The following is a 27,560-nucleotide window of genomic DNA, read 5'->3' on the forward strand; positions in this document are numbered from 1 at the left end:
GTGACTCTGAAATTGTATGTTATCTCTGAAAGTTTTCCTTCCTATTCACCAACAGTGTCTCATTTTAAAATGACTTGAATTCAGAATATTAACATGGATTTTGTTGAGAACATAAAAGATTCTGTACCCGATTTCTCACATTCTCAAACAGTGAACTCAAACTGTTGGCCGTGGTGCAAACGTGCTTTTAACTCTCACAAAACCTCCCTCACAATCCCAACTCTTCACATGTAGTATGTAAAACATGGACGTTTTACTTCTAAACACAAAGTGCTCAATGCTTCATGACACGTGTTCTTTCCATACAAGGACTTTACACTTTTTAATCAGATTCATGCCATTAAAGCTCTCATTTAGCAAACTCAAAGTCAATCTATGTAAAACCAATTATTTACACCTTCGTCTGCTCTGGAATAAGAAATGTTCTAATTTATATCGTTAAAAAGTCTCATGCTCAAAACTGCATCATTTTAATCTGGTTTGTAAACTCACTGCACTGACTACAGTCTCCCAACATTAGCTTACGTCAGTCCATTTAAACTACTGTAATGCGATGCTAATTGTAATTAGCGTATTTGCACACTGCACAGTATTATCTCTGGTGCATTAATTAGAAGTGAGTCCTGGGAGACAATCAGTTGATTTACTGCAAATGAATAAAAAATTAAGTGCATGTCGTCGAGAGATGTGGATCCCCAATGTTGTGTTAGTGTTAGATTACATTTACAACGTTGAATCAGTGTGTAGTCTTTGTTCTTGTCATTTTTATAAGTCATTTAAAGGCACACTGCATAACATTTGGATTCAACCGTTGGCAAAACAAAACATGCTCTCGAGTTCATATATTTCCAGTAATTGCAGAGTGTTGTATATATTTAACAAAAGTACATATTTTCCTTCTATGCTCATACTGTATATCCCAAAGGTGCCAGTGTTAGTGGAGGGCAGTAAAGACCACAGCACAGTGCACGGTGAGGGTCCAGTGGGGGAAGTGCTGAGTGTGGCACAGGGGTCAGAGGTCACACCACAAGAGAATGTGAGGGAAAGGTAAAAAAGGAGTGTAAAGCGTTTTCAACCTATGAATGGAGTCATATTCCTCTAAACTCAGTCCAGTCACTTCAGCGTCTCTATGTACTCTGGAAACCATTGCTCCAGCGTGGAAAACCTGCCTGTGTCCTGGTTACTGCTTCATAGCAGGAAGGTTCTGGGTTCAATTCCCAGATGCCTCTTTGTGTGGAGTTTGTTTGGCTCACTGTGTCAGCTTAGGGTTGGAGGGGTTTGAGCACCCGAATGATCCTGGGAGCTCTGTTGTCGGGAGATGTGTGCCCCTGGTAGGGTCTCCCATGGCAAACAGGTCCTAGGTGACGGATCAGACGAAGAGCGGTTCAGACGCCCCTTATGAGAGACCAACAGGCCCGTTTAGAATCGTGAGGCCGTCCTTCTGTGGACCCACCACCTGCAGGAGGAGCCATAGGGGCTGGTGCAATGTGACTACAACCCGGCAACGGACAAGTGGAAAACTGTTTTAAAGGGGGTATTATGTAAAATGGACTATTTAGAGCTTTGTTCTAATGTTGTTCTCTGGTCAATGACACACTCGTGCATCTTTGAGTATTCGTTAAGTCTTCACAGGTAGCTTATTCTTAGCAGTCAACATAAAGCTCCACCTTGGGGCCTTCGTATCCAGGAAATGCTTCCCTCACGAACAGAAAACTCTCGTAGATTTTTTTGTTGTATTTTTGACCCTTTGTTGTCACTTTTTTGTTGCACTATGTGGCTTTGTTGTTACATTTTCATCCTTGTTTTCGTCTCTCGCTATTTTGATACATTTTTTTCGAGAAGATTTGGGCAAGACCAAACTGGTTTACGTGGGGATTAAGAGGTTAAATGCAAATATTTTTCTCCTCTTTCTTGAAACAGCTGCACAGCTAAGAGGAGCAAGAGTCGAGGGTCGACAGGGGGCCATAGCTTAAAAAATCAGGAAGTGAAACTACTGGATATTTTTCTTCAGCTGTTTTAGATCAATATAGCATTTTCCTACCAGCAAAGTGTAAGATAGTGATAAAGATGTGGTTGGAAAAACTATTCTTTACACAGGAAAGTTTACAGAATAGGGCCTTCTCTTATCTCCAAAAATCACAAGGGGGGATTGAAAAAGACCAGTCAAAACAACACTGTTAATCAAAGAGGACGTAAGTTACAAAGTTTAGATACTTGAAAGTCAAATAATACACAGCTGGGACTGGGTTGGCGTCACATGATTTCATGGCTTCACACGACCCCGCGTTTGAACAGGCTAAAGGGAGTGGCTCGCCCTGACGCAGTGACAATCAGATTTACACAATCTTAAACATTCCTCCGTCGAAACCTCATAAACGGCGTGAGTAAATGCGGGCGTTGACCCTCGGTGCGCTCTCCTCCCACTGTATCTGCTGCAAATAGAGACACGCCACATGCAGCAGTTCTCATGGCAACAGACCTGCAGCGAAGTTAGACTTTCTTTTCTTTCTTTCGCCTTTTTTTTTGTTTAAAATTACTCATCTGACTTTCTTCGTCCTCCGAGTGATTCCTTAAAAATTATAAATGCAACTGCCGCGGAAAACCAGTGGTGGTTATAAAACAAAGAAAGAAGAAGAAGTGGGGGAAGTATCTCTTGTGGCGTTTATTGTTAAGATTTCTTCTTAATGTTGCTTTTCCTTGACTGGACGCAGTGCGCAGGAGTGCAGGGAGGAACGGGGTCAGAACAGAGGGTCATGTGAGGTAACACTGTTTTTCGGGGGGTTACCTGCAGTGGGGGTGCTGACAGTGACAGTGTGGACCCTCTGAAAGAACAGTGAAATGCATTGAGATCCAGGCACCTGATCATCCAAAACAATATCACCTCCTGTTTGGCGTTGACTCATAGACAGTACAACCAAGACTTAGCTTCTATTGGCGTGTCTGATGGAGATCGGAGCTTGCTTAAAGGGGGGGGATTTATGCACAATTTACTTTTTAGACCTTTTTACCAACTCAAAAGCACACCTGGAGTGGGGTTTCGAGCCACTCTCGCACCCTTGAGTCATCTTTGGAGCTTCGTGAGTGGCTAGTTTTAGCATTGAGGTGGCCACAGCTCCCGAAAAGCACAGTTTTTCCACTTTATTGTCCCCTCATTTTCTCCTCAAGTCTGCTTTTGATACTATTATTTTTTTCTCAATACCAGTCGAACCCATGGGCATAGGATTGTCCCCACCAATATTTCAGGATGGCCAAGTTATCCCCGCCAACTTCATTCACATTGTGCGATCTTTCACAACGACTTGACTCAGACGCTCTGAGAGGGTATTAATCCCTTTTCTGTGGAAGCCTAGACAGTCCCGAACCGATGGCAAATAAACATCTCCTGTATAAGACATTCGGACTGCTGCCTATTTTTCATCTATGGTAAATGGTCTCAACTCATACAGCGCTTTTCCGCCTACATTAGGCACTCAAAGCGCTTTACAGCAAGGATCCACTCACCCATTCATGCACCAATGTAAATTCCGATCATGAGACGACCCGCTCTACCATCTGCGCCACTGTCTATCCTCTCGAACACTCATAATCGGTAGTTTTAGTTTAATCTTATTTCTCTTGATCACCTCCTGCCTCCAGCTGATGTCCCTGATGATGATGATGTCAGCAGCGAAAGGGTCTAGAGTTCTCAAAACTTGGACCTTTGTCAAACCCACTCAGATCTCTCTATGTTTTCTGCTTCTACACCATCGGCCTGAATACATTATTGTCCCAAGAGGAAATGTGTCGCCTGCATTAAACCCATTCTTCAGTACCAGCGGGTTTAGGGTCACTACACTCTTGGTTCTTGATTAGGAGCCCGATAGCTGGAATATTAAGCTTTAAAGCATGTGTTTTTAGGTTACTCCTTTCAGCTTTCCGTGAACATGAAGAAACTCCTGATCTCTGTCTATTCACGTAATTAACTCTATGCTTAATACATGCTTAGATCTAAATTTAGCCTCGTTTCACATCCTCTTCTCACTTCTCCAGCATCTTGAGCGTCTTGTTCGCACCGCCGCTGCTCGTCACCTCCGTCAACTTACGCGCTTCTGCCTCCCGTGCTTTGTGTCTCGCGAACACGCTTCGAGCTGATACAATATGTCCTCATTCATCGCGCTTAAGTCCTACTGCGGTGCGTCTTACCCATCTCCTCCAGCTCTGAAGTCATGGATTTGGACCGGAGGGCGATGGCCGGAGTGCTCAGCCTCTTGCTTTGCTGCGGAACTGGAGAAGAGAACGTAGATTTTAAAAGACAAGATACAAAGGCGGAGCTATTGCTAGGCTTAGTGTGTGCAGGATATGTTGAGATTTAGATGTGAAATCCAAATATTCTCACTCTTCTTCCTGGTGCCGTCGTCCATGTCAGGGTTGCGCGTAACCATGACGACCTTCACCATGAGGCTGTTCCCTCCCTGGCGGATCATGTTGACCACCTGCCGATGGCCCACCTTCACCACGTTCTGACCGTTCACCTGAAAACACATTGGTACTAATTATGCCACGACTGTTACTGTAAGTGCAACAGATTTTGACATAACTTTTCCCAACGCCCCGTGAAAGCAGCGTGTGCACCTACTTCTATGAGGAAGTCTCCCATCCTGAGTCCGGCTCTCCAGGCCACACCGCCCTCGTCCACTGACTCCAGATACTGCAGCGCGGGGAAGGCCGGGGTCGGAGTGAACTCCTCGATGGGCATTTGGGCTGAAGTGAAATGCAACAGAGATGTTATAAACACAAAACAAGTCACCACCAGGATTTAACTAACTGTTAGGATCTGGGGTCGCTGCAGTTGGCAGATCGAGGTTCAGCAACACTATGAGCCCAAAGAATGAGATCAGATGACGATTTGAACATTCTGAATGACCAGGTTATTCCATCAATGGGTTTCTTCTTCCCTGATGGTACGGGCATTTTCCAAGATGACAATGCCAGGATTCATCAGGCTCACATTGTGAAAGATATAGTGGCACCTTTGTATAAGCTTGTAGTCAACAAAGGTTTCCTCCATGGTATGAGCTCTTAACATGTGTAGGAGGATGTTACTTTGGGCCCGATCTTCTGCCTGGCGCAAGGACAGCACTGCTTCAAATAAGATGGCCATCTTGCCTGTGCGCAGCTGTTGCTATTTGACTACAGCACTGGCGAGAGGGTGTCGCTTAAAAAAAAAAGAAGAGATTCGACTGAGGCATGGTTTATTACAAACAGCACTGAGCACTTTTTGCTGCCTCACATTAATTTCCTCGTTTATATCGCGCTGCCTCATGTTCTTCCTTTAGCATTATAGGCTTTTAATAAGCTCTCACAGGTCAAACTAAAACTTTATTTATTCCACTGTGAATTAAATACTGTCTATGTCCGGTGTCCCGAGAGCAAGAGATGTACAGCCGCTCTGGTGCCTGTCTGCACTTGGCCATAATTGACTCTAACGGTAACAACGCCGTCCAAGAAGTAATTTCCGGTCACGTTCCAGCACGTCAGAATAAAAGCACACAGCTCGTCTCATTCAGTAGTTCAGCAGGTACTAGCTACATAACAAGAATATGATTAAATACACACATTTTAGTTGCCACTGTAACTCTATCCACTCTTATTGTCACCACTTCGGTGACAATAATAAAAAGAGGAGAAGCTAAGCAGCATGTTAAAGATAAGGACCAGTCTTTTCAGAGCCAGGTTTGGACTTGTTGCAGAGTGAGCAGAAAAACAGTGGATTTTAAAGGATAACTCACCTGATAAGCACTTTTATAATTAGAAAGACGCACAAATAAAGCAGCAGCAACAGCTTAAAGTTTAGACATAGCTAGCAGCAGAGCTAAAGTTAGCATTTGACCTGTTGTACAAAAACAACAACATACGCCATTGGCTATGGGTGTTTTCCAGCCAGGTCTGAAGCTGCAAGATCTCACTGGGCGCTTCTAAGTGCAAAAGGCCACGCTATTGTCTGCGTTTAGAAACACGGGCCCTTTGTCTCAGCCGAATAACTTCTTGAAACTGATGTGGTTACACAGTCTGCTCCCAAGATAAACCACTTGTGAGGGGATGACTTAGATCTGCCAAAACCTCACTCTGTTGTTTACATTCACCTCGTTCAGGGCTGCCCAAAGTCCAGCCTTCAGACCAACTTACTGCAAACCTCAGAAACTTACATTGTACTGTGAGACAGAGCTGGTATTATGGTTCCAAGTCTAAATAAAGGTGTGGGGAACAGTTTAAACCTCTCTTAAACGCATGGGTATAACTTAATGTTAAACTGCATTGACCTGTGATCTGTGGCCCTCCATGCTGTGCACACTTTGATATGTGGCCCTCAATGAAAAAAAGTTTGGAAACCCCTGAGCTAGCTGGATCTTTCTTGTCTCACTTAAGTTCAAATATAAACCAGGGGCGATGCTGAGCTCTTTACCTTTGGCTCCCCGCAGGACGAAGCCGAAGCCCTCGCTGTCTTTCTTTTGTAGCAGCACAGTCTTCTCCTTGATGATATAGTCACTGCGGAGAGGGCAGAACAAAATCACGGTTAGAGATACAGTATGCCTCCAAAGATTAAGGTCAAGGTAGACTTTATTGTCCACAAAGGGGGAATTTAATCCATCCTTCAGTAAAGCTTGGGAAATGTGTCAGGAGCAGAAACTCGCATTACAGTAATAACTTAAACTCCATGTATGTTTATGACAATGGAAAAACATGTTAAGAAAAACCATTGTCTTTAAAAGAAGCTTTAAGTCCTTCAAAAACGCCAAACTCAAAATACTTCAACGTTTCCATTACAAATACTGCTGCATTATAATCCGATTTTGGGCCCCTTGAACAGATTTTCCATACATTTTTGAAAAAGTTTAGAGGTGTTAAATCTATCTTCACGCCAAACAATTCCTCAAAGCAGAAATCCAAACAGCGGAAATGCCTGTAGTAACAAAGTTCAGAGCAGGGATCAAAAACTAGTGACAGTGGGACGTCGAGAAGCGAAGAGAAATTCAAAGTCTGTTTGAGTGTGAACAACTGGATTCACGAGACGCGCTCACGGCTCTCGGGCGAAATGAGGCCACCAATAAGTGCACTTAAACTACTTTCAACAAATATAAGATTCATCGAAGTCCAAAGTTCACCATCTAACCACACAAACTACTGTATTTAGCCACAAAGACAATAAAAAAAACACATTTGAATTCCTTCCTTCTTCCTCCCTGAGCTTTCTCTATAAAATACAACAAAGCCAACATACAATGAAGGCTCATTTATGCTCCCATTTCCTATGTAAATAAATATGTGTAATATGTGTAGTTACTGTCACTCCATTTATGCTTTCAAACCTTCCTAATGTCCAGCCTTTGTTATCAAAACTGAACACCAGAGGGCGCTGGAAGTGTGGCAGAAAATGCATGAACCAAGAAGAAATGTAGACAAATGGCGACACTTGCGAAGACATTGCATTTTACTGGAGTAGAGACAAGAAAATTAGGTAAAGCAGTGAAGGGTTGTTTGCAAATGGTTCACTTTTTAGAGGTTCAGCTGCTTGTTCTGCTTCGACGGTTGAGCTGTGTACAGTAGTGTCCCCAGCGGTGAGCTCATGTACTGTTACGTTGTTGTTGTGACTCTGGGTAAACAAAGCGACTGACGGAGCATGGACAGAATCACGAAGGAGACGGACAGAAAGCTACATGCATATCTGTTCCGAACGGAGAGCATAAATGAGCTTTCAGTGTGTAATACTCTTTAGCCCCGTTTCCACTGGCAGACCCTACCCAGCCCAGTTTCTGGTCTACCCTGTTAGACCTTACCCCTGGTCCAAAGGGCAGAACTGTTACTAACGTGATGTGAACAGCCGTCACTAAAACAGGCAGTTCATACAGTTCATAATATTCTACAACATGATCAACAGCTCAAACCGGTGTCAACAAAAAATCTGCATATACTTTACAGTCATTGTTTGTCTTATAGCTGCTTCTTTCCTCTAGTATTTGCCTTGGGACCTGGTGCACGGGCAGGGAGTGAGGAGAGGGACTAGTTGGGTAGCCGTAATTTTCAATCCAGTATTCATCCTATCAATATATTCTTGCCTTAAATGTCCATACCCACACTGCTGTGGTAGCTGCAATCAAAAAATCATTGAATCCTGGATCCAGCACCTCTGCATACCATAACGCGTTCCACAAATCTACAGGACCCAATCGTACCACTCAGCGGCATTAAGGAAAAGGGAAACTACGCCGCTACAAACAATGTAGACATTATTGGCCCACATTGTTCTCATTGCTAATCCCAAACCTTTTCATCGGTGTTCTGTTTTTCCTTTAGTAACTTGCATTCTCGCATCCGCCCACAACCGCTGCGGTCCATCAGCAGTGGAAATGGTCCACGTGTGAAACTGCCCCGTGTCGCGTATTGCAACGAAACAGGGTAGATCCCGTCCTCACCCAGTGGCGGAAACAACAGGGGAAGTGAGATCATCAACAGCTGTTTCATAAAAGCAATATACCCCATATGGTATTGGACAACAAAATATACTCCTACTGCAGCCACTGACTTTGAAGACTCAAACATGATCCACAATAACGATATGAAGCCACACAGGAAACAGACGGTGATAAAAAGCGGTTTCAGATTTACCTTCCACAGCTACAGCCCTCATAATAGAAATAAAAAAATGCTCTGGTCTAATATTCCACCAAATCCCGTCCTTTGGTTCATCCTCGGAGAAAGATGCCGCATTAACACAGAGAGGTCTGCTCCTCCGCTGTCTGCAAATTAGCCATGGCTTTAAGTTTCCTCTAAATGAAAGCAAAAGCACAAACTTCTTCATTTTGGCCATTTATTGAGGCGGCTCTTTAAAACAGTGAGATGTGACGGTGCTGTGGCGACTCGAACATGTATTTTGTCACTTTTGCAAAGTTTGGCTTGTGCTGAATCTTTTTCTTGTTTTTAATTAAATGTGCGCCTGTCAATCAACAGTGCATGAATCACTGGAATCACTGGAGTGGAGGGGTGGGGGGATTGATGGCCCGGTGTCTAATGGGATGGCACATAGCTCCTAATTGCCGGTGAGGAACCATGAGAGGTCCCTATGCTAAAGGAGGTATAATAGAAAGCATTGAGGCTCCTTGCCCTACCTCCTTCTGACAGCCCTAGGTTTTGTCTCTTACCAATTTGCTCGATTTGGAAGCAGCCCTCGTGTTCATGTTTAAGTGATAAAGGGAAACCAGAGCACATGCAGACAAGGGCAGGCAAAATCCACACAGAAAGGCCCCTCCTGGTCTGGAATCGAACCTGGCTGGGACCCTCTTTCTGTGCTCCAACGTCTCTCAAATCCACCAGTGTTTAGCGAGTTGGCTTGTGTAAACGTCAGGCCTTGTTTAACATCAGCTCGACGTAAAATGATACAGACCCCGCTCTGCTTTACAAGGTGGTAAACCGTTCTATTAGCTGCCCTGGGACAGCCTTCTCCACCACCGATCACAGTCACACGGCACATCTTCCCAGGAGAGAGGCGTAGCAACAGCGCTATCCAAACAACAAATAGCTCTAAACGGAGGCTACTCTTGACAATCTTGAAATGTCAAAACAAAAAAAATCAAGTTGCACTCAGCACCACAGTAACGGCGACTTAAAAAGTGCCATGATTCATTTCTCAGTGTGAGCCCAAAAAGGTGTCTGCCTCCAAAAATCCTACAAGATGCTACGTACAGGGGAAGGAGCGGGTTGTTGCTGTAGAAACCAAGAAAAGAGAGACGGAGACAGAGAGAGGGGAGAGTTTTTGGTCTAAAATGAGCTGTGTTGTATTTGCCACGGACACAGGTGTAACCCTACAGGGGCTGCACGTTCAGGTTTATTTATTAGGTTATAGTATTGCCAAACATTGTAGTTTCACTCTTTTCAAAGTTGCTTCACCTAATGGAGCTGAACATTCAATAGACTTTTTAAAATCAAATCTTAAGAGTTTAAACTACCGAGAAAGTCTATGGAGATTTTGACTTCCAGCACATTTCCGGAGGCAGGACTTTAGAGCTCTGTTTTATGTTTTCATGCATGTGATTGTGCTAGAATGTTTAAAATTAGCCCCATTTCGACCGGAGCGGTTTGAAGGTGTTTCCACTGGCAAAAGTGACCTGGTTCCAGTCGCAGACCACTTCAGCCATGGGGTCTGGAGTGGTTTGCAAACTAGACCGGTTTGGGGGGAAAGGGGAGGGTGGGTTGTCACCACTCTGATTGATCAGGCCAATAGTCAATAGTTTCCTTCTCTTCACAAGGCTCTATCATGACTGATTCACAGAAAATATAGACCCTTTTGCCTCTCTACTCATAGCCTATGCCTGATTTTGATGTGAAATCATTCAATTAAATTACATATTTGCCTCATATTCAGTTTTCTCAATAACTGATCCTCTGGCTCTTGAAAACTGTTCAAACACTAGAGCGCTCTGCCCTCCTAATGGCCACATAGAGCACATACAAAGGAGTTTTGATGCAGGACCAGAGCACAGTGATATCAGGCTGTGGTTGTTGCCACATGAATATGAATGACCTTGACCACTCCCTTAATGACCCAGACCACTTTACACTAAAGACACTTGACACTTGCTCTTTTTTGCTGTTAGTTGTCATAAACTCTCCATTCTCAGTCCATAGTTTTGCGCCACAATATTGAAAAGAAAATTGCACTTGCTAGGGTTAGTCATTATGCTTACACAAATCCCCTATGTATATTGAGTGGAGAGTTTACAGCCTATATATCAGTGTGATACCTCAAAGCCAAGACCTTCAAGGTTCTAAAACTATGAGTGAGATCTGTATGAGTGAAACATGACACTTGCCTACCTGAGCCTAATCGTAACCTTAACCCTGACCCTCAACCTAATTCCCTGTTCGGGGGGAGCGGCACGTTACAGGTTAAACAATCATCAGTCCAATCAAATTTGTACATATTTTATCGTACACAGTCCTCTTAATTTATAATTTATGGCAGAACTGTAATTATCGCCATTACACCTGCTTCAAGAGAAACCGGGTCCTAAAAATACACACCAGCATCACTGCAGCCAACAAATTAATCACATCAACTACCAGCCAATTTTCCATTAATGCAGGGACACTAGGTACGACACAAAGTCAGATTCAAAACTCACAGAAATATGAAAATTGATCTAAAACCCAACGAATAAATAAATTAAAGGTGAAAAATATGTATATGCTACTGAATGTTTAGAAACCTAGAGCCTTACTTAAAAACATTTTGACCTAATTCATAAATAGGATTAAATACTTGCATGTTTATATTATGGGGTGTTTCTAAACGTTGTCTTCAGAAAAAGTGTTGCTGTGTCATCCACATTCTCCTGCACGAGTGGCATCACTGACATCTTTATGATTTATGTTTTTGTTGCAACAACAGCAACTGTTGGGGCCACAAGCAGCTGCCTGCCTTACCTAATGTCAAGCTACGCCTCTGCAAATGATAATTCAGTGTTACCATTCAATGTATATGATCACTATAGAGTTCAGGATTGTGATGTCATATCGCTAAGCACCATGGGATTTGCAGCAATAATAAACTAATGGAGATTTTAAAAGGTAAAATACACCAAAACACTTGGATACTACAATGTATTTATTTAACGGAGTTGTTCCACAGATTTATACTCCACTTTAATATAGTTCTTAGTTCAGTTACAGCAAGAAAATGCCTCCGAGCACCCGCAAACATGGCGGATCTCCATGGTAACAGGGAATGTTCCCTCTAAACAGAGGTCTGTGATCCAACAACTTACAATATAAAAAAAAACACAATGCACTGGGATGTAGGCTTCTCTTAACTAAACTTACTATAACCAAATATGAACAAAATACACATGCCCAAATAGGACAATACCAATATCAAAAGCATCAATACACCCCTATACTCGACAGAACAACTTTCATCAACTTAATGTGGAAGACACTGAGGAAGAGTCTTTGGTCCTGCATTACTGTTGCCGACCATTAAAAAAGTCTGAAACTATATTCATCCTCTTTATATGTTTGCCATGTTGTGACATACAGTAATCACACGCTGACTGCCCTGAAACATGACACCGGCTCCATCTGCTCACCGCTCTCTTCACCACTTCAGGTTAAATCCTCCCCAAAAGCTCCGCCTCCCCGAAAAATAAGCTCCCTCTGCATCACATTTCAAGTCTAAAATCGGGGTTAAGAGTTTTCTAAGTCCTTTAAAGGCACCATCTGATATGTTTGTATTGTTATTTCATGTCTGTGCCGCTCCTGGCTGCTTATTTGTGTGCGCGGAAGTTAAAGGGTTGAATCTCTCTAGTCTCTCTGCCTCTTTCCTGTTCCCGGGCCAAACAATATCTTGCTTTAATTTCACCAAATCAGATTCCCTCCATGATCTCTTTGATTTAGTCGGCGGAGTGCACCAGTCTGTCTGCCGGTGCCAAGAATGGGCTGTTGGTATTCCTGCCCACTGCCGGTCATCTCTGCCCGACAATGCGGACGCCAAAAGACTGTGCAATCTGCTGTCAAGGCTGTACCGTCGAAAATATCTCAGCACTCGTGTCAGAATGGAAGATAAAAAGGCAAAACAATGAGGACAATTAGGTAAGAAAATGACAACAATAAGTTCAGTGGATAAACTCACTAACGAAGGTTTTTTTTTTTTAATTGTGCTTTTCCTGGCTTGGTTAAAGAACTTTCAACCAGCTTTCATCCTTCTCCCAAACCAACTCTACAAAGTCTATTATAACAACAAGGTCTTGACATTAACACCTGCCAAGTTTCTGCCTCTTATGGTTCTGCAATTATAAGCAAAAGTCTGCAACATATGTAAAATACAAACTTGATTTTTACTGCGATTGGCCATTTTATACTCACTACTGCCACTTCAGGTCATACGTGTATCTGCACCTTCTATATTAAAGGAATAGGCCACCGTTTTTATATACTGAGATATGCTCTTACCTCACTTTAGCCAAGTTAATATATCCCCGTCTGGTCTTTGTCCGTGCGCTCTGTCACGCAAACGGAGCACATACGCAGCCTCTCCCACATGTCACATAGCTCCAAAAAAGCTCACGATAGAAGCTACCAAGCTCTTCCACGTGTTCCCTATTTAAATAAAGTTACGTGAAGTGTTTTCATGCGAAGTATATTTACACAGAAATGTAACGTGTCGATTTTATAAGCAGATAAAAAGGGGGACTATATTGTGAGGCGTAATGATACGAGGAGTAAAACGTCCGCGCAGTAACTCCTAAAGGTTATTGACGGAAGTGAGCGGGGGAAGTCTTTAGGAGTTACTGCGCGGACGTTTTGCTCCTCGTATCATTACGCCTCACAATATAGTCCCCCTTTTTATTTGCTTATAAAATCGACATGTTACATTTCTGTGTAAATATACTTCGCATGAAAACACTTCACGTAACTTTATTTAAATAGGGAACACGTAGAAGAGCTTGGTAGCTTCTATCGTGAGCTTTTTTGGAGCTATATGACATGTGGGAGAGGCTGCGTATGTGCTCCGTTTGCCTGGCAGAGCGCACGGACAAAGACCAGACGGGGATATATTAACTTGGCTAAAGTGAGGTAAGAGCATATCTCAGTATATAAAAACGGTGGCCTATTCCTTTAAGCGCATGCATGACGGCACTTCAGACCCGAATTAACACCTTTTTGAGTGACAGTTTTTAGAGGCAGTTGTGGTGAACAGGTCTGAGCTCATTCAACACATTAGGACATGGCTGGAACATGTAGGGGGAGGAAGATACATAATTTTAACGTTTTTAAACTCTGTAAAGTCCCTTTAAAACTTTGTCCCAGTCTCCTGTACGATCTACTACCTGCGATTTTGAGCTACGACCCAAGATTTTCCCCACGACGAGTGATCACTCTTCACAAACGGCCACAATTGCACAGTGCACACCCGTCTTAAAGAGGCTAGATGCAAGTTGGCCATTGCATACTCACTACTGCCACTTCAGGTCATACGTGTAACTGCAGCTTCTATATTAAGCTCGTGCATGACGGCACTTCAGACCCGAAGTAACACCTTTTTGAGTGACAGTGCAGGATTTTAGAGGCAGTTGTGGTGAACAGGTCTGGGCTCCTTCTACACATTAGGACATTGTTGGAACATGTAGGGGGAGGAAAATACATAATTGTGACATTTTTAAACTCTGTATAGTCCCTTAAAGTCTCTAGCTGAGCTCTTTCCAATGCAAACAAAACGATATTGGCCGATAGCCATTATTGTAAAATACCCAAATATCGGCTTGATATTTTGGCCGGTCGACCTCTCTCAAAGACGTCCTTTAAACCAGTGGTTCTCAACTGATTTGGCGTGAGAACAGAACAAGGAGAAGAGTAACAGACACCAAAAAGTCTTGCTTGAGGTGCAGATGAAAAGGCAAAACTTTCAAATATTCAGAAACAGCATCACACACTCATTTTGCAGAGGTCAAAATATATATTTTTATTCATTACGTTCCGGCCCTGTGGTCTTCTTCAGATCATGTTTTCATCTTTTTCTTTGAACCAGTGCATGGGAGGATCAGCCCAGGTGGTCAAGAGCTGGGGAGTAACTGAATACATACATTAGAATACTCCTTTTGAGTAACTGTATTCTGGTAAAGTTACACTCTCATCTGAGGGTATTTAGAATAGAGTTACTTTTCTAGTATTAAAGCAATACTAAGCAACTCTTGCCCCTAGAGGCCGTAAGCGCAACTATTAACTGTTCGTGAGAATAAATACTACGCTGACAGAAAAGACAAGCTTTGCCCGTTAGCCTGTTAGCTTCTCCTTCGTGGTTCTATTAGTGAGTATTGGTGACTCCGGTCCGGTGGCAGTCAAGTTGCAATTGTGGTTTCCTGACCAGAGCCACCAGGGGGAGATGAAAGACCCTCCAATCATCCCATTGTATTACCCCCAGAGGGACTATGAAAAGGATTTATTAAGGTAAATAAGTTACTTAGTACTGCTTTAAAGGACTACATTGCAGTTAATAATTACATTTCATATTCATAAGTATATTCATAGCTCTATGTTATTTGGGGCTGTGGGCGTTGGCTAAGTGTTTTCATGAATTCTGAATTAGTGGCAAATAAATTCGTAACAGGCAGGAAACAAGTGTAGCTGCATGTTTTTAACCATGAGCCCCTTTTATGCATGTTTACAATGCAAATCAACATGAAAGTATTCTAAGTATTCAGAATACAGTACTCTGATTGGACAAAACATTAGAAGGCAAGTATTCAGTATTCTATAACTAAATACAATTTCAAAGTATTCTCCCCAACACTGGACCCATCATCACGCTAGGACAGAGGTCTCCAAGTAAATTTAGCTGGAGGCCAAAACATATTGAGAGTGTATTGCCGGAGTCCATAAACAAAAGCTCCAGTAAAATGAATAATAATGAGGCTGACAGGACTGTAACCTCATCTTACACTTGTGTTGCACTTAACAAGCCTGTGTCACAAGTCTCTGCTGCTCTGTAATAATTATTCAATCACTCAGCACTAGAAGAAGAAGAAGAAGAAGAAGAAGAAGAAGAAGAAGAAGAAGAAGAAGAAGAAGAAGAAGAAGAAGAAGAAGAAGAAGAAGCACGTGATTAAAATGTGTTGTTTATATCCTGATCTCTGATTATGTCAGTGCCCTCTGCTGGACACATGTGGTATTCTTTCCTTTCTTTATTTAAGCTGCCCCCTAGTGGCTGAAGTGAGCATTCTGGTTATTTCTTTCAACATTCATAACTCCGCACAGGAATGGGCGAGAGACTTACTTTTTTTCTGACATACTCAGGAATTTGTGCTCTACAGGGGCCGGATTGAATCATCTGGGGGGCCGGATTTGACCCGCCGGCCGCCTGTTGGAGACCCCTGCTCTAGGATGAGGAGCTGAAACCCAAATGAAAATGTATTTTGTCTCGAAATGCCAAATAATGTATTTTTTGGACGTCGAGTCCGTAATAAAGTTGAATTGAATTGTATTTTCCCCACAGATTATTCTTTATAAGCATTAGATAAGCCTAAAGAGCTGACATCATGATGAAATGCATGGTAGCGCAGCGGTTAGCGCCTCCGCTTCACAGCTAGAAGGTCCCGGGTTCGACTCCCTACCAGGAATGGGCCTTTTTGTGTGGAGTTTGCATGTTCTCCCCGTGACTGCGTAGGTTTCCTCCGGGTACTCCGGTTTCCCCTACCACTAAAAACATGTACAATAGGGGAATCCTCCAGCCAGGTGATTCTGACCATCAGCCTGGCTCCACATCATGGAGACGGGTCCCCGGGCGCGGCACTGCCGTCGACCACTGCTCCTTACGGGTTGCCCCAGCGGCATCGAAGCATGGGTTAAATGCAGAGGACGAATTTCCCTACGGGGACAATAAAGTATACAAACAAACAAACGAAAACAAGCTGAGAACATTAATTTAAACAGACTGAGATGGTGTTATTATACTTTTTCAGAAGATAAATGTCTCACGACCCACTGAAAACGTTTCCCACTGAAAACCAGCCGAGAACCACTGCTTTAAACAACACTCCAGTCCACTGCTGCACTACAGCACCCCTGTAGCGTTTAAATATTCTCTGCTTGAGCTTAGATCGTCCCGCTACGTCCTTGGACCGGGTCTGCGCTCTGTCACATGGACTTGTGCACTGCTTTTGACAGCGGCTCCTTTGTTGCATGTTACACACCAGACGAAAGCTCTACAGGCAGCACTTATTCTCTGTTGCTCTGTTATACTCAAACAGGCTAAATTATGTTAAAGTCAAGCCCTGATTACAACCATTCCTACACAATATATTCGATTACATTTAAACAAGATGACATGGAATTATCTTTATCAAACTGTGCCCAAACCAAACTAATAAAATCCCTAGAACAGGACCAGAACAAGGCTAAAATGAAAGTCAAATAGATGCCTACAAAAACACAACATACTTTGTTATCATACATCTACACATTCAACAAGCAAACGCCTGCCTTTTTAGGTTTTTCCTCACCAAATAAAAGTTTAAGTGAATTGCCGAGAATGACTCTATTTTTCCTATTGTCTTCGATGCGCCATATGTACCGAGCCTTATTTCAGATGTCTAAGTGTGGGGGCAGCGTGGATCCACATAGCAACAATACTTGAATAACGCCCAATCACTTCATACAAGTAACTCTGCGACTGGTATTCAGAAAAGCAGCTCCTTTCTGTGTAATCCAGAAACTTCTGTCTTACGTATGAATAAATAAAATACATAAATCTGCTCTTGTGTGTTGCCTGAAGATAAAAACAAGATTGAAGCCACAGTGTAAAGCTACAGGAGTGTTTACTAATACAGATGCTGCTGTGATCAATACAGTTTAAGTCATAGAAATCATAGAAATGCCTTTAGATATCTGAGCATATTCTGGTCGATGGTTTGAGAACAGCTGAAAACATCTGGATCTTTCCTATTTGCGATGCTTGATGGCTAAAGGCTAACGGTTATAGGGAAAATACCTTGACTAGGACAACGGACTCTTTCTTTCCCAGACTAGCATTTCAGCAGTAGAAGAAGAAAAAGCAGGATTACTCAAAACTGTGTGAGTAAAGCTAAATACTACTCCAGGTTTGTTAGTAATGAGGGAAGATTATAAACAACGCTTAATACAAGTGTCGATTTCTTGTATATCTTAAAAAAAGACCATGAGCTTTAAAGGAACAGGCCACCGTTTTTGCATACTGAGATATGTTCTTACCTTAGCTTAGTAAAGTAAAGTCGAAGAGATTGGTCGCTTCACCGCCGTTTGACCCCATAGAGGGGAGGCTAAATGCTAACATCTTTGGTCTTTTTGCGTGACTGAGCGCACGCACTAAGACCAGACAGGTACGCATCAACTCATCTAAGCTCAGGCAAGAACATATCTCAGTATGGAAAAAAACAGTGGCCTATTCCTTTAAAGCAGTACTAAGTAAGTACAGTAACTAACTCATGCCCCGAGAGGCCATAAGCGTCACTGCAGGTGTCGTAGCATGTTAAGTTTTTTACTCATTAATTGTCCGTGAGAGTAAACACTGCGCTGACAGAAAAGACAAAGGGAGAGAGGGATATTGTACATCCAATTACACAATGGAGATCATTTTTTTCACTCAAACATGGCTGTAAATACTGTTTAAGTGGTGCTAGCCCGCAGTTAGCTTTGCCCGTTAGCTTCTTCTTCATGATTCTATAAGTGTGTATTGGTGACTATTGGTGAGTCGGAGCAGGGAAGGTTGCAAGTGTGGACCCCTCAATGACCCCCAATCATCCTATTAACACTTGTATTACCCCTAGAAGGACTACGAAAAGGATTTATTAAATTAAATTAAATTCTGCAGAAGTCCTAGATGTTTTTTGTGTCATTTTTTGTTGTCCAGTTTGTTTTGATACAGACACACCATGTGCTTCTCACATTGGTCTATCACATTGGTCTATCATAGTCAATCACGTGCATAGGAACTAGAGGAGGTAAGACAAGGTTCCGCACTTTATACACTTCTATAAGGTTTTGTCTTGACTGACCCGGCTGCAGAAATTCCATAGAGAGAGAGAGAGAGAGAGTTTTGTGATCGTTTTGAGAGGTGATAGGTTTAGGCGCAAAGAAAATTTAAAAAGTCTTCATCACTGCAGGACTGATGCACTGATATAATAGAGGTTATACATGTGATGTCATAACATAGCAACAGTATTACAGCATTCCATCACGGCAGCAAACTTGGGAAGAAAACTTATTTCCATTACATTTCTTTAGTAAATGACAGAGATACAGGGAAAGTTCTATAGAATTCTAACTTGCTCATTTCTTATCGTCAGTGTCCAATAACGAAGTGGAACAATAAACGTCACAAAAAATGTCTGAAAACTGGGTAACGTTTTAAGCAAGTACTTAGGTATAATTATGTAAACAATGTTTGAGCAAGAATTGTGTCTAATGTGTCATATGCACTTTAAGTCCAGGGCACTGGTTATTTCAGATTTGAACCTACTTTACCTCGAACTAGTTCCCCGACAGCAGCAGCTCATTTGTTTATCGTTACTATGACAACAGCTGCAGTGGACTGATACAGAACGTGATCTCCAAACAGCGGTTACATGAAAACGGGCTGTTTTGCATTGGAATAGGTTGCATTAACGACAACATAGAGCATCATGTCATAATTTCAGCTTGAGCAGGGGCCGAGACACTGTAACTTCCAAACAGAGATTGACCAAATGTTTTGTCAAGCACATCATTTTGCAGCAGACGCTCCTCCTTTCTGTTCAAAAGAAGAGCCGTCTGTGCAGCTGCTCGCGGCCAATCATTTCCCAATTTTACCCATATCAGACCACTCACGGCCCGAGAGGCGGGACTTCATCGCACCAAGAGACGGAAGTTGTCACTGCACTCTTCCAAAACATATACACTGTCTTCTTCTGCTCGTATTGGCAGACATTGATGTTACTGAAAAGGCTTCCTGCAGCTTGTTCCTGCGTAATATCCGGCTCCCACACTACATGTCTTTGAAAAAGCCAGGCAAATATTGAACATTGTCACCACTTTTAGACAACCTCATGACACAGTAATTTGACCTTAGTTCATGTGCAGAGAGAGAAGACAGTGAACTTTGAGACAGTTTTTGTTTCTTGTAGAGAGATATTAACTATAGACCAACATAGAAATCACAGAAATGACTTTAGCTATGTGAGCCTGTTCCTAGAAGTGCATACTTTTTGTTAGCCGTCAAATCTCTGTACAAATTCAGGGATGACTGGGCGCAATACTAACGGGGAGGTATGTTTTGTCCATTTCCTGGCATTTATATAATTTCTGTGGTTTATTGGATGTGTAAAGGAGAAACTTGACTGAATTTGAGTTAGCATTTAGCTCAGAGGACACTTTTATACGCTAATTGACTCTGGGCATAACTTCAAATCATAACAACGCCGCCCAAGAAGTGACTTCCTGTTTCGATCCAGCACGCCAGAATAAAAGCACACAGCTTGTCGCATTGATTAGTTCAGTAGGTACTTGCAACATTACAAGAAATAAATGAAATTCACACATTTTAAGTGTTTTGTCTGTTAATAGTGAGGCAGAAAGAAAGCTGAACTAATGCATAAGATGGTGCTTTTATTTTGGTGTGCTGGATCGAAACAGGAAGTCACTTCACGGGTGCCGTTGTTGTGATTTGAAGTTATGCACTGAGTCAATTTGCATTTGAAGTAAAATCTGAAAAGGTCTGTACGTTCATTCATGATTTCTCACGAGACTTTGACCTAAATGTGGTCGATGGGTTGACAACAGCTGAGAACATCTGGCACTTTCATAATTTGTGCGGTTTGATGGCTAATGCTAACGGCTATAGGGGAAATACATAGAGCAGGCTAAAGGGCACTGAAAGTACTTACTACTAACAGTTCGCATAGGACATAGGATCGAACACTTCTCCTTTTGATTTCCATGTAAGCCAAGTCCAGTTCGGCATTTTGACAGTTACAATAGTTACCACAATAAAATTCTTTGCAGCGCCAACTCAATTTTACATTTTCCGCTCTTTACAATATTGTGATGCCCTGTTGATGCAACCTATTCTCACGGTATGAGTTTTCATAACACTCAAAAGAGCCACATGTGTAGCATGTAGCATAAGGAGTAGCAGTCTTGAGGTAACAGTAAGCAGCAGTAGCAGTAGTATGAGTAGTGTTCGTTAAGATGTAGAAGTAAAAGTAGCAGCTGTCGTCGTATTAGCAGAATGATCAGGTGTACAAGCTAATGCAGCCCCACAATATATAGGACTAAAAAGAAATCCAAGCCAAGTAAAAGACATAACGTAAATCTTACTCCACAGGTGCTGAGGCTGTCACAACAAATTAACCCCGAATGCCAATAATACCTAGAGTGCTAGCATGTGCTCAAGGTAGCAAGCCAAAGGTAGCGCACAAGTGTCCTCAAATGCCCTCCACAACTGCATTAAAACTATCCCCTTAAGCTTCATTCACCAGCGACATTAGCATTCACTGCCACATAACGCAGCGCTTTCCTTCCTCCAGCCGTGAAACCCCGTTCCCTTTTTCCATTTCCTTTAGCCGATTCCAAAACATTCCTCACGGCGTTGACTCCGTGTTTTAGCCCCCAATATGCCACAAACAACATGTTATGCACCAAAGGCATCACTCACTGCAGCTAAACCAAACTATGCCTGTCGCTGTCACCGGTGATAGCTTTGTTTTATCATCTTTCCCTCAGCTGGAATGGCGTGTCTGTTGCAAAGCTGTGTCCAGGTTAAAGAAAAAGGGGGGGAAAAAAGGGGGGAAAAAATTAGCTTTAAGCCACATAATCTTGCCAACGGGAAAGGTGTCAGAAAAAGAGGCAGGAACTTGTCATGCATGCAGCGTCGCAAAAAAAAAAAAAAAAAAAGAAACTGCCCGCTCTTCTTCCTTTCCTCTAACGATGACACTTTTCCTACGGCGTGAACGTGTACAAAAACACATTTGATTTAATGTTATGAGTATGGGGTGGGGGGTGAGGGTGGAGTGGAAAGGCCTTAGCATGTTGTGTCTGGCGGAGGGGGGGGGGAAATTGAGAAGTGATTCCATTGCATAATCAATCAGCAGGCATGGCAGCGTCTCCAGCGCGAGCCGGCACCGCATTGCATTTTGCTAGAAAGACACAAACACAACTATACGCTGCTCGCATGGACGCCGCCGCGCGCAGGAAAAGCATGCTTGCGCCCGATGTCAGTCAATAAAAATAGCATGTGTATAGCGAGAGAGAGAGAGAGAGAGGGAGAGAGTGAGAGAGTGTGAGAAGCGAGAGATGAGATGGCAGGGGGGGAGGAGGAGGGGGTGATTTTTCTTTTTCTTTTTTTTGCTTCTTTTTTTTTTTTTGCTTCTTTTTTTTTGCTACCTGTAAATGAACCAAACATTCATGGGCCCCAGTGACGGCCAGGAGGACGACAGGGAGAACTGGTCCTCGCCGTAGCCGCTAAAAGCACCAGCTCCGCGGTATCCCCCCAGCGCCATGTCCCCACCTCTCCTCTGCCACCTCTCCTCCTCTCCTCCCTCCTCCCTCCTTCCTTCTTCCTCCGCTCCTGCTCCTGCTCCTTCTGCTGCTGCTGCTCCTGCTCCTGCTCCTGCCGCCGCCGCCGCCGCTGCTGCTGCAGGTCTCTCCGCGCAAAATGGGAAGCGGCGATGATGGGTAGCGAGAGAGGGGAGAAGAAGAAGAAGAAGAAGAAGAAGAAGGGTGGTCTCGGTGGCGGCAGTGGTGGTAGTAGTAGGCAGAGGCGAGCGCGCTGCCTCCGCCAAGCCCCGTCATACTTAAGGAATACGGCGCGGAGCGAAGGAGCAAGAAGAAGAGAGAGGAGAGAGATGCTTGGTTGTGACTGCGACAGAGAGAGAGAGAGAGAGAGAGAGAGAGGGGGGGGGGGGAGAGGGAGAGGGGAAGGCTACGAAGGAGGGGCCGAGGTGCATTTGAGAAATCCAGGCGTTTAGGAGGGTAGAAAGAAGGCGCACACCGCGGTTTTGAACGAGGGGGGCTTTTTTTTTTGTGTGTGTGTGCCTTTTTTTTCCCCCTCCGAGATACGTTCCGACCGCATCATGATAGCTCCCGGGCCCCACCTCCCACTATCAGTCACTGTCATCATCATCAGAGCCCATTCATAAAAAACAGGCGCACCGTCCCGCACAAGACTTAGGATCAAAAACACCTGTGGATTTCAAAGCACGTTCGAGCACGGGGGGAAAAGCAGCCAGACGGGGGCGCTAAAGCCAGGAATGTGTTTGGAAATGTTGCATAATGTGGAAGAATCTGCGTCTGATGTTGAATTAGGTTTGTGATTTGTTTTGTTGTTGCATTATCTGATTCCGGGAGTCTCTTTTTCCCTACAAATCACCACAAAAGATGGGGATTCAAAAAAAAAAGAAAAGCAGAGGACAAAAAAAACGACATTATGCAAACCATTCTTGGGCTGAGAATGTATGTTTTTTCACAATTGAAAATAAGAAAGAAAGGCTTTACCCAAATCTAAAAGCTTCTTGAAAATGTGTCACAATAGCAACAAAAATGAGATGACAGCAAGGATGAAAACGCATGAGCGACAAAAAAGTACAAACAAAAAAGCAATGAAAAGGTGATGAAAATGTGCAGAAAAAGTGACAAAAATGTGACGAAAAAGTGACAAAAAAAATGACAAAAATGTGGAAAAAAACGGATGAAAAAGGGGTCAAAAAAGCAACGAAAAAAGTGACAAAAATGTGACATAAAAGCGAGCAAAAACACCCTGATATGAAGTTAGTTTTGTACTTTCCCCAAATTGGCCCCCCAAGACTAAACTGGCCACTATTTTTTGGAATAACGTAAATTGCTTAAAGGCACATGCGCAACGTTTTTCATTATAAAACTTGACACAGATAATACTATTTTCTGCAGTGGGTAATCAAAGAATGGATTTGGTTGAGGATCTCCATGGAGACGTGAAAAGCTACAAGTCAGGCCTCAGTAAGAGGTGAGACACAAAAGTATTTTTCAATGATAAAAATATCTGTAATAAAATAAAAGCTTGTATGTTCTATGTGTTGGGTGAAATAGTGGCTTCAACCAAGCGCATTTTCTCCAATTCAGCTTTACCCAAATCTTAAAGCAGTACTAAGTAACTTGTTTATCTTAATAAATCCTTTCCGTAGTCCCTCTGGGGGGTAATACAAGTGTTAATGGGATGATTGGGCGGTCTTTCATCTCCCCCTGGTGTCTCTGGCCAGAAAACCACAATTGCAGCTTTTCCTGCACCGAGTCGGAGGCGCAATACACACTAATAGAATCTTGAAGAAGAAGCTAACAGGCAAACGGGCAAAGCTAACTGCGGGCTAGCACCACTTAAACAGTATTTACAGCCAAGTTTGAGTGAAAAAAATGATCTCCATTGTGTAATTGGATGTATAATATCCCTCTCTCCCTTTGTCTTTTCTGTCAGCGTAGTATTTACTCTCACGGACAATTAATGAGTAAAAAACACAACATGCTATGACACCTGCAGAGGTGCTTATGGCCTCTAGGGGCATAAGTTACTTAGTACTGCTTTAAAGCTTCTTGACTGGAACTTGCAGCCTGTAGGCCAGAGTAACAACTCATTTGAAAGCTAAGACCTACTGTTGCAGTTTCGCTGCATTCTTGAAGTGTTTTTGTCATGTCTTTGTCTCTTTTGTGTCTTGTTTTCACAGTTTTTTGTCTTGTTTCTGTCTTGTTTTTGTTGCTTTCTTTATTGCTTTTTTTCATTGCTTTTTGCCGCTTCTATTGTCATGTCTTCACCTTTTCCAGCACGTTTTTTGTCAATTCTTTGTTGCCTTTTTGTCACTTTTTTCCCCTCGCTATTTTATGGCACTTTTTCTTTGCTGTATTCCCATCCTCGATTTTCACGCTTTGTTCAAGATGCTTTTAGACTCGGGCAAACGTCAAACTGGAGGTTTCAGGTCGGGGGTTAAAAGGTTAAAGATTTAAATGAACATTACATCTGACATATTATCACGGCTAATACTAAACACCAATGTGGGAAATCCAGAGTCATTGGAGGAGCCGAGAAAGTGACCATGAAACAGCTGGCGGATGAAGGACGGCGGCGAGGAAGGGAGGAAGGGGAAGGAGCATGAAGGAAGTGCACAAGAAAACCAAAATCTCACATGACTTGAATCCAGAAAATGGAAAGTTGAATTCAGGCGACCTTTTTTGACAACTTTTACAATGACGGAAACGCACCTGGATGACTGAAAGGTTACGTAAACATAATCCGGATTAGTTATATGAGAAGTTATTCAAGCGAAAGACCCATTTTTCTTCCGTCTGCGCCACACATATCAAGCCTCTTACACAAAACCGCCCGGTCTTATAAACAAGGCACTAATCTGACCGTGAGACAGCGACGGGATGAGAAAAAAGAAAAGAAAAAAGGAACTGGAGGAAAGGACGCAACACTCACATCATGTCTCTTTCTCGTCAGTGCCTCCTTCGCCATCGCCCCATTATTATGAAGTCGTCCGATCTGTTTCTGTAACCGGGCGACAGCCGCGATCAGCTGCATCCTCCCTGACCGTCGCCTGTGCGCGTCGCCTGTGCGTGTGTGCCATCATGCACGTGCAGCCGAGAGACGGAGGAATGAGGGGGGGAGAATTTAGAAAGCGGTATCTAACGTTCATTTTTGACTTTTGATTCGATTTCTAAAAGATAAAGTCAAGAAAAATCAAGAAGACTGGAGTTAAACCTCTTAACCCCCGTCTTATAAAGTGCATTTCCCCAGTGGAGCCTCACAGTGTGACGCCTCATTTGAACGACCTACAAAACTAATCTAAGCTTCTTCCTCGTTATGATCGTCCTCATTCGTTTTCATCACGTTTTTGTTGCTTTTTTTTGTCACATTAAAGGGACAATACGGAGTTTAAAAATGTTCAAATTATGTATTTCCCTCCACCTACATGATCCAGCAATGCCCTATTGTGTCGAAGCCCGGATCTATTCACCGCGGGTCCGAATTAACTCTGTGCATAACTTCAAATCATAACAACGCCGTCCAAGAAGTGACTTCCTGTTTCGATCCAGCACGCCAAAATAAAAGCACACAGCTCGTCTCATTGATTAGTTCAGCAGGTACTTGCGACAATACAAGAATATAATTAAATACACATAAAGTAAAGGAAAATGGCAGAAAAACTAAATAATTGTAAAGAAAAAGGTGCACATGACGAGCTACAGCTATTTAACAGATCAAAATGAAGCATTGCCGCATTAATCACAGTGGAATATGTAACTACTATTTTTATTCACATAAGAGTACAGTAAAAATGTAAAAGTACTGTATAGATCAGAGGTCTCCAAGTAAATTTAGCTGGGAACCAAAATATATCGGGAGTGTATCGCCGGGTTCCATAAACCAAAGCTCCAGTAAAATATGTTTTGATTGGGAAAATACTATTGAGGAAACTTGTTTCAATAAATGAATAATAATGAGCCTGACAGGACTGTAACCTCGGCTTACATTTGTATTGCACTAACAAGCCTCTGTCACAAGTCTCTGTTACACTGTGGTCTTTATTCATTCACTCACCACCTGGTGGTGGTAAGCTACTATTGTAGCCACAGCCGCCCTGGGGCAGGCTGTCCATTTACTACGAGATTATCAGGTGTTGTTTATATTCTGATCTTGTCTTTTGTCAGCGCCCTCTGCTGGACACGTGTGGAATTCTTTCCTTTCTTTCTTTAAGCTGCCCCCTAGTGGCTGGAGTGAGCATTCTGGTTATTTCTTTAAAAAAATCATAACTCTGCACAGGAGTGGGCTAGAGACTTACTTTTTTTTTGGACAAACTCAGGAATTTGTGGGGCCGGATTGAATGATATTGCGGGCCAGATTTGGCCCACGGGCCGCCTGTTGGAGGCCCCTGGTATAGATAAACTACTCTAAGAAGTACAATTACTTCTAAAAGTTATTCAAGTTCATGTACTTGAGTAAATGTAATTGAGTACTACCCGCCTCTGGAATTGAATTGGATACAGACCGGACACTGCTTTATCACCCAGAAATGTAAATGTTATTACATTGATTACGGGTTAGGCGTATATAAGCTTTCTAGCTTCAGCCTACTCCTTTTTTTGAGCTTCTATAACTGAATAATGCGGAAGTGAATCTGTAAAAAGTTAAGAATGCAAACTGCTCAAAATATAAAACTTAAGTAAACATTTTAGTCACATTTTTTACACATACAAAATGAAATAAGGCCAAAATGCTTCAAAAAAGCAATGAAAACGATTAAAACGTGATAACAGAAACAAGGAAGAAGCTCAGATGAGTTTTGTAGTTTTGTCTTAGCTTTGCCTATGGGGCAGTAAGCTCCCGTGGAGAAGCTTTTAGATTTAGATAAAGCTGGAGAAAATACACTTGGTTAAGGCGTAGGTTAAATTAGATATCGCTAAATAGGTAATATTTATTTGGGGGAGAAACTGACAAAGACAATGCCGTTTCTTTATTCATATTTTCATTGTGAACAAAGCCCAGTCTTTCCTAAATCAAGCCCAAATGGCTGCTGGGTAATTCCAGTCTTAATCTTGCTTATAGCCCTCTCTATTTTCCTGTCAGCGCCACAGATGCTCGGAGTAAACTACACGCTGCTGCTCGCTCTCAGCCAAAACGAAATCAGTTCTGGTCCAACGGAGGGTCAAATAAGGACAAGTCCAATACAGCACTAGCTGCTGCCGCCACCAAAGCCGCTGCGCTAACGCGGTAAACTGTTTTGTCGAGCTGACATAACTCTTACATGGAGCAAAAGAAAAAAGGAGATTTATTTACTATCCAGTATATAGGGCAAAGCTGTTAATCGCAACTGAATCGCCGTTGCAAATCAGAGATGGTTCCAAAACGGTAAGATGACCTCTACAAGCTGATTGCAGTGCTTAAATCATTTCAACTAAGGCACTTTTAGATACAGCACAATACAAGACATCATAGGAAAAGGGTGCAAGCCAACGTGACTGCGCTGCATTAGCCCAATTAGTGTTGTTCTGTTAAG

General features: G+C 42.7%; 1 protein-coding gene across 1 annotated transcript in view; it reads right to left on the reverse strand.

Annotated features, from left to right (window-relative positions):
• shank1 (SH3 and multiple ankyrin repeat domains 1) overlaps nucleotides 1-27,560 on the reverse strand; it is a 176,761-nt gene that overhangs the window by 20,001 nt on the left and 129,200 nt on the right. The window contains exons 16-19 of the mRNA XM_079564648.1: nucleotides 6,443-6,525; nucleotides 4,616-4,740; nucleotides 4,376-4,511; nucleotides 4,168-4,263 (exon numbers count right to left, since the gene is read on the reverse strand). Of these exons, the coding sequence (XP_079420774.1) occupies nucleotides 4,168-4,263; nucleotides 4,376-4,511; nucleotides 4,616-4,740; nucleotides 6,443-6,525 (440 nt within the window). The remainder of the gene's footprint in view (nucleotides 1-4,167; nucleotides 4,264-4,375; nucleotides 4,512-4,615; nucleotides 4,741-6,442; nucleotides 6,526-27,560) is intronic.

The sequence above is a fragment of the Gobius niger genome, assembly GCF_951799975.1.
Source record: "Gobius niger genome assembly, chromosome: 10".
Taxonomy (NCBI): domain Eukaryota; kingdom Metazoa; phylum Chordata; class Actinopteri; order Gobiiformes; family Gobiidae; genus Gobius; species Gobius niger.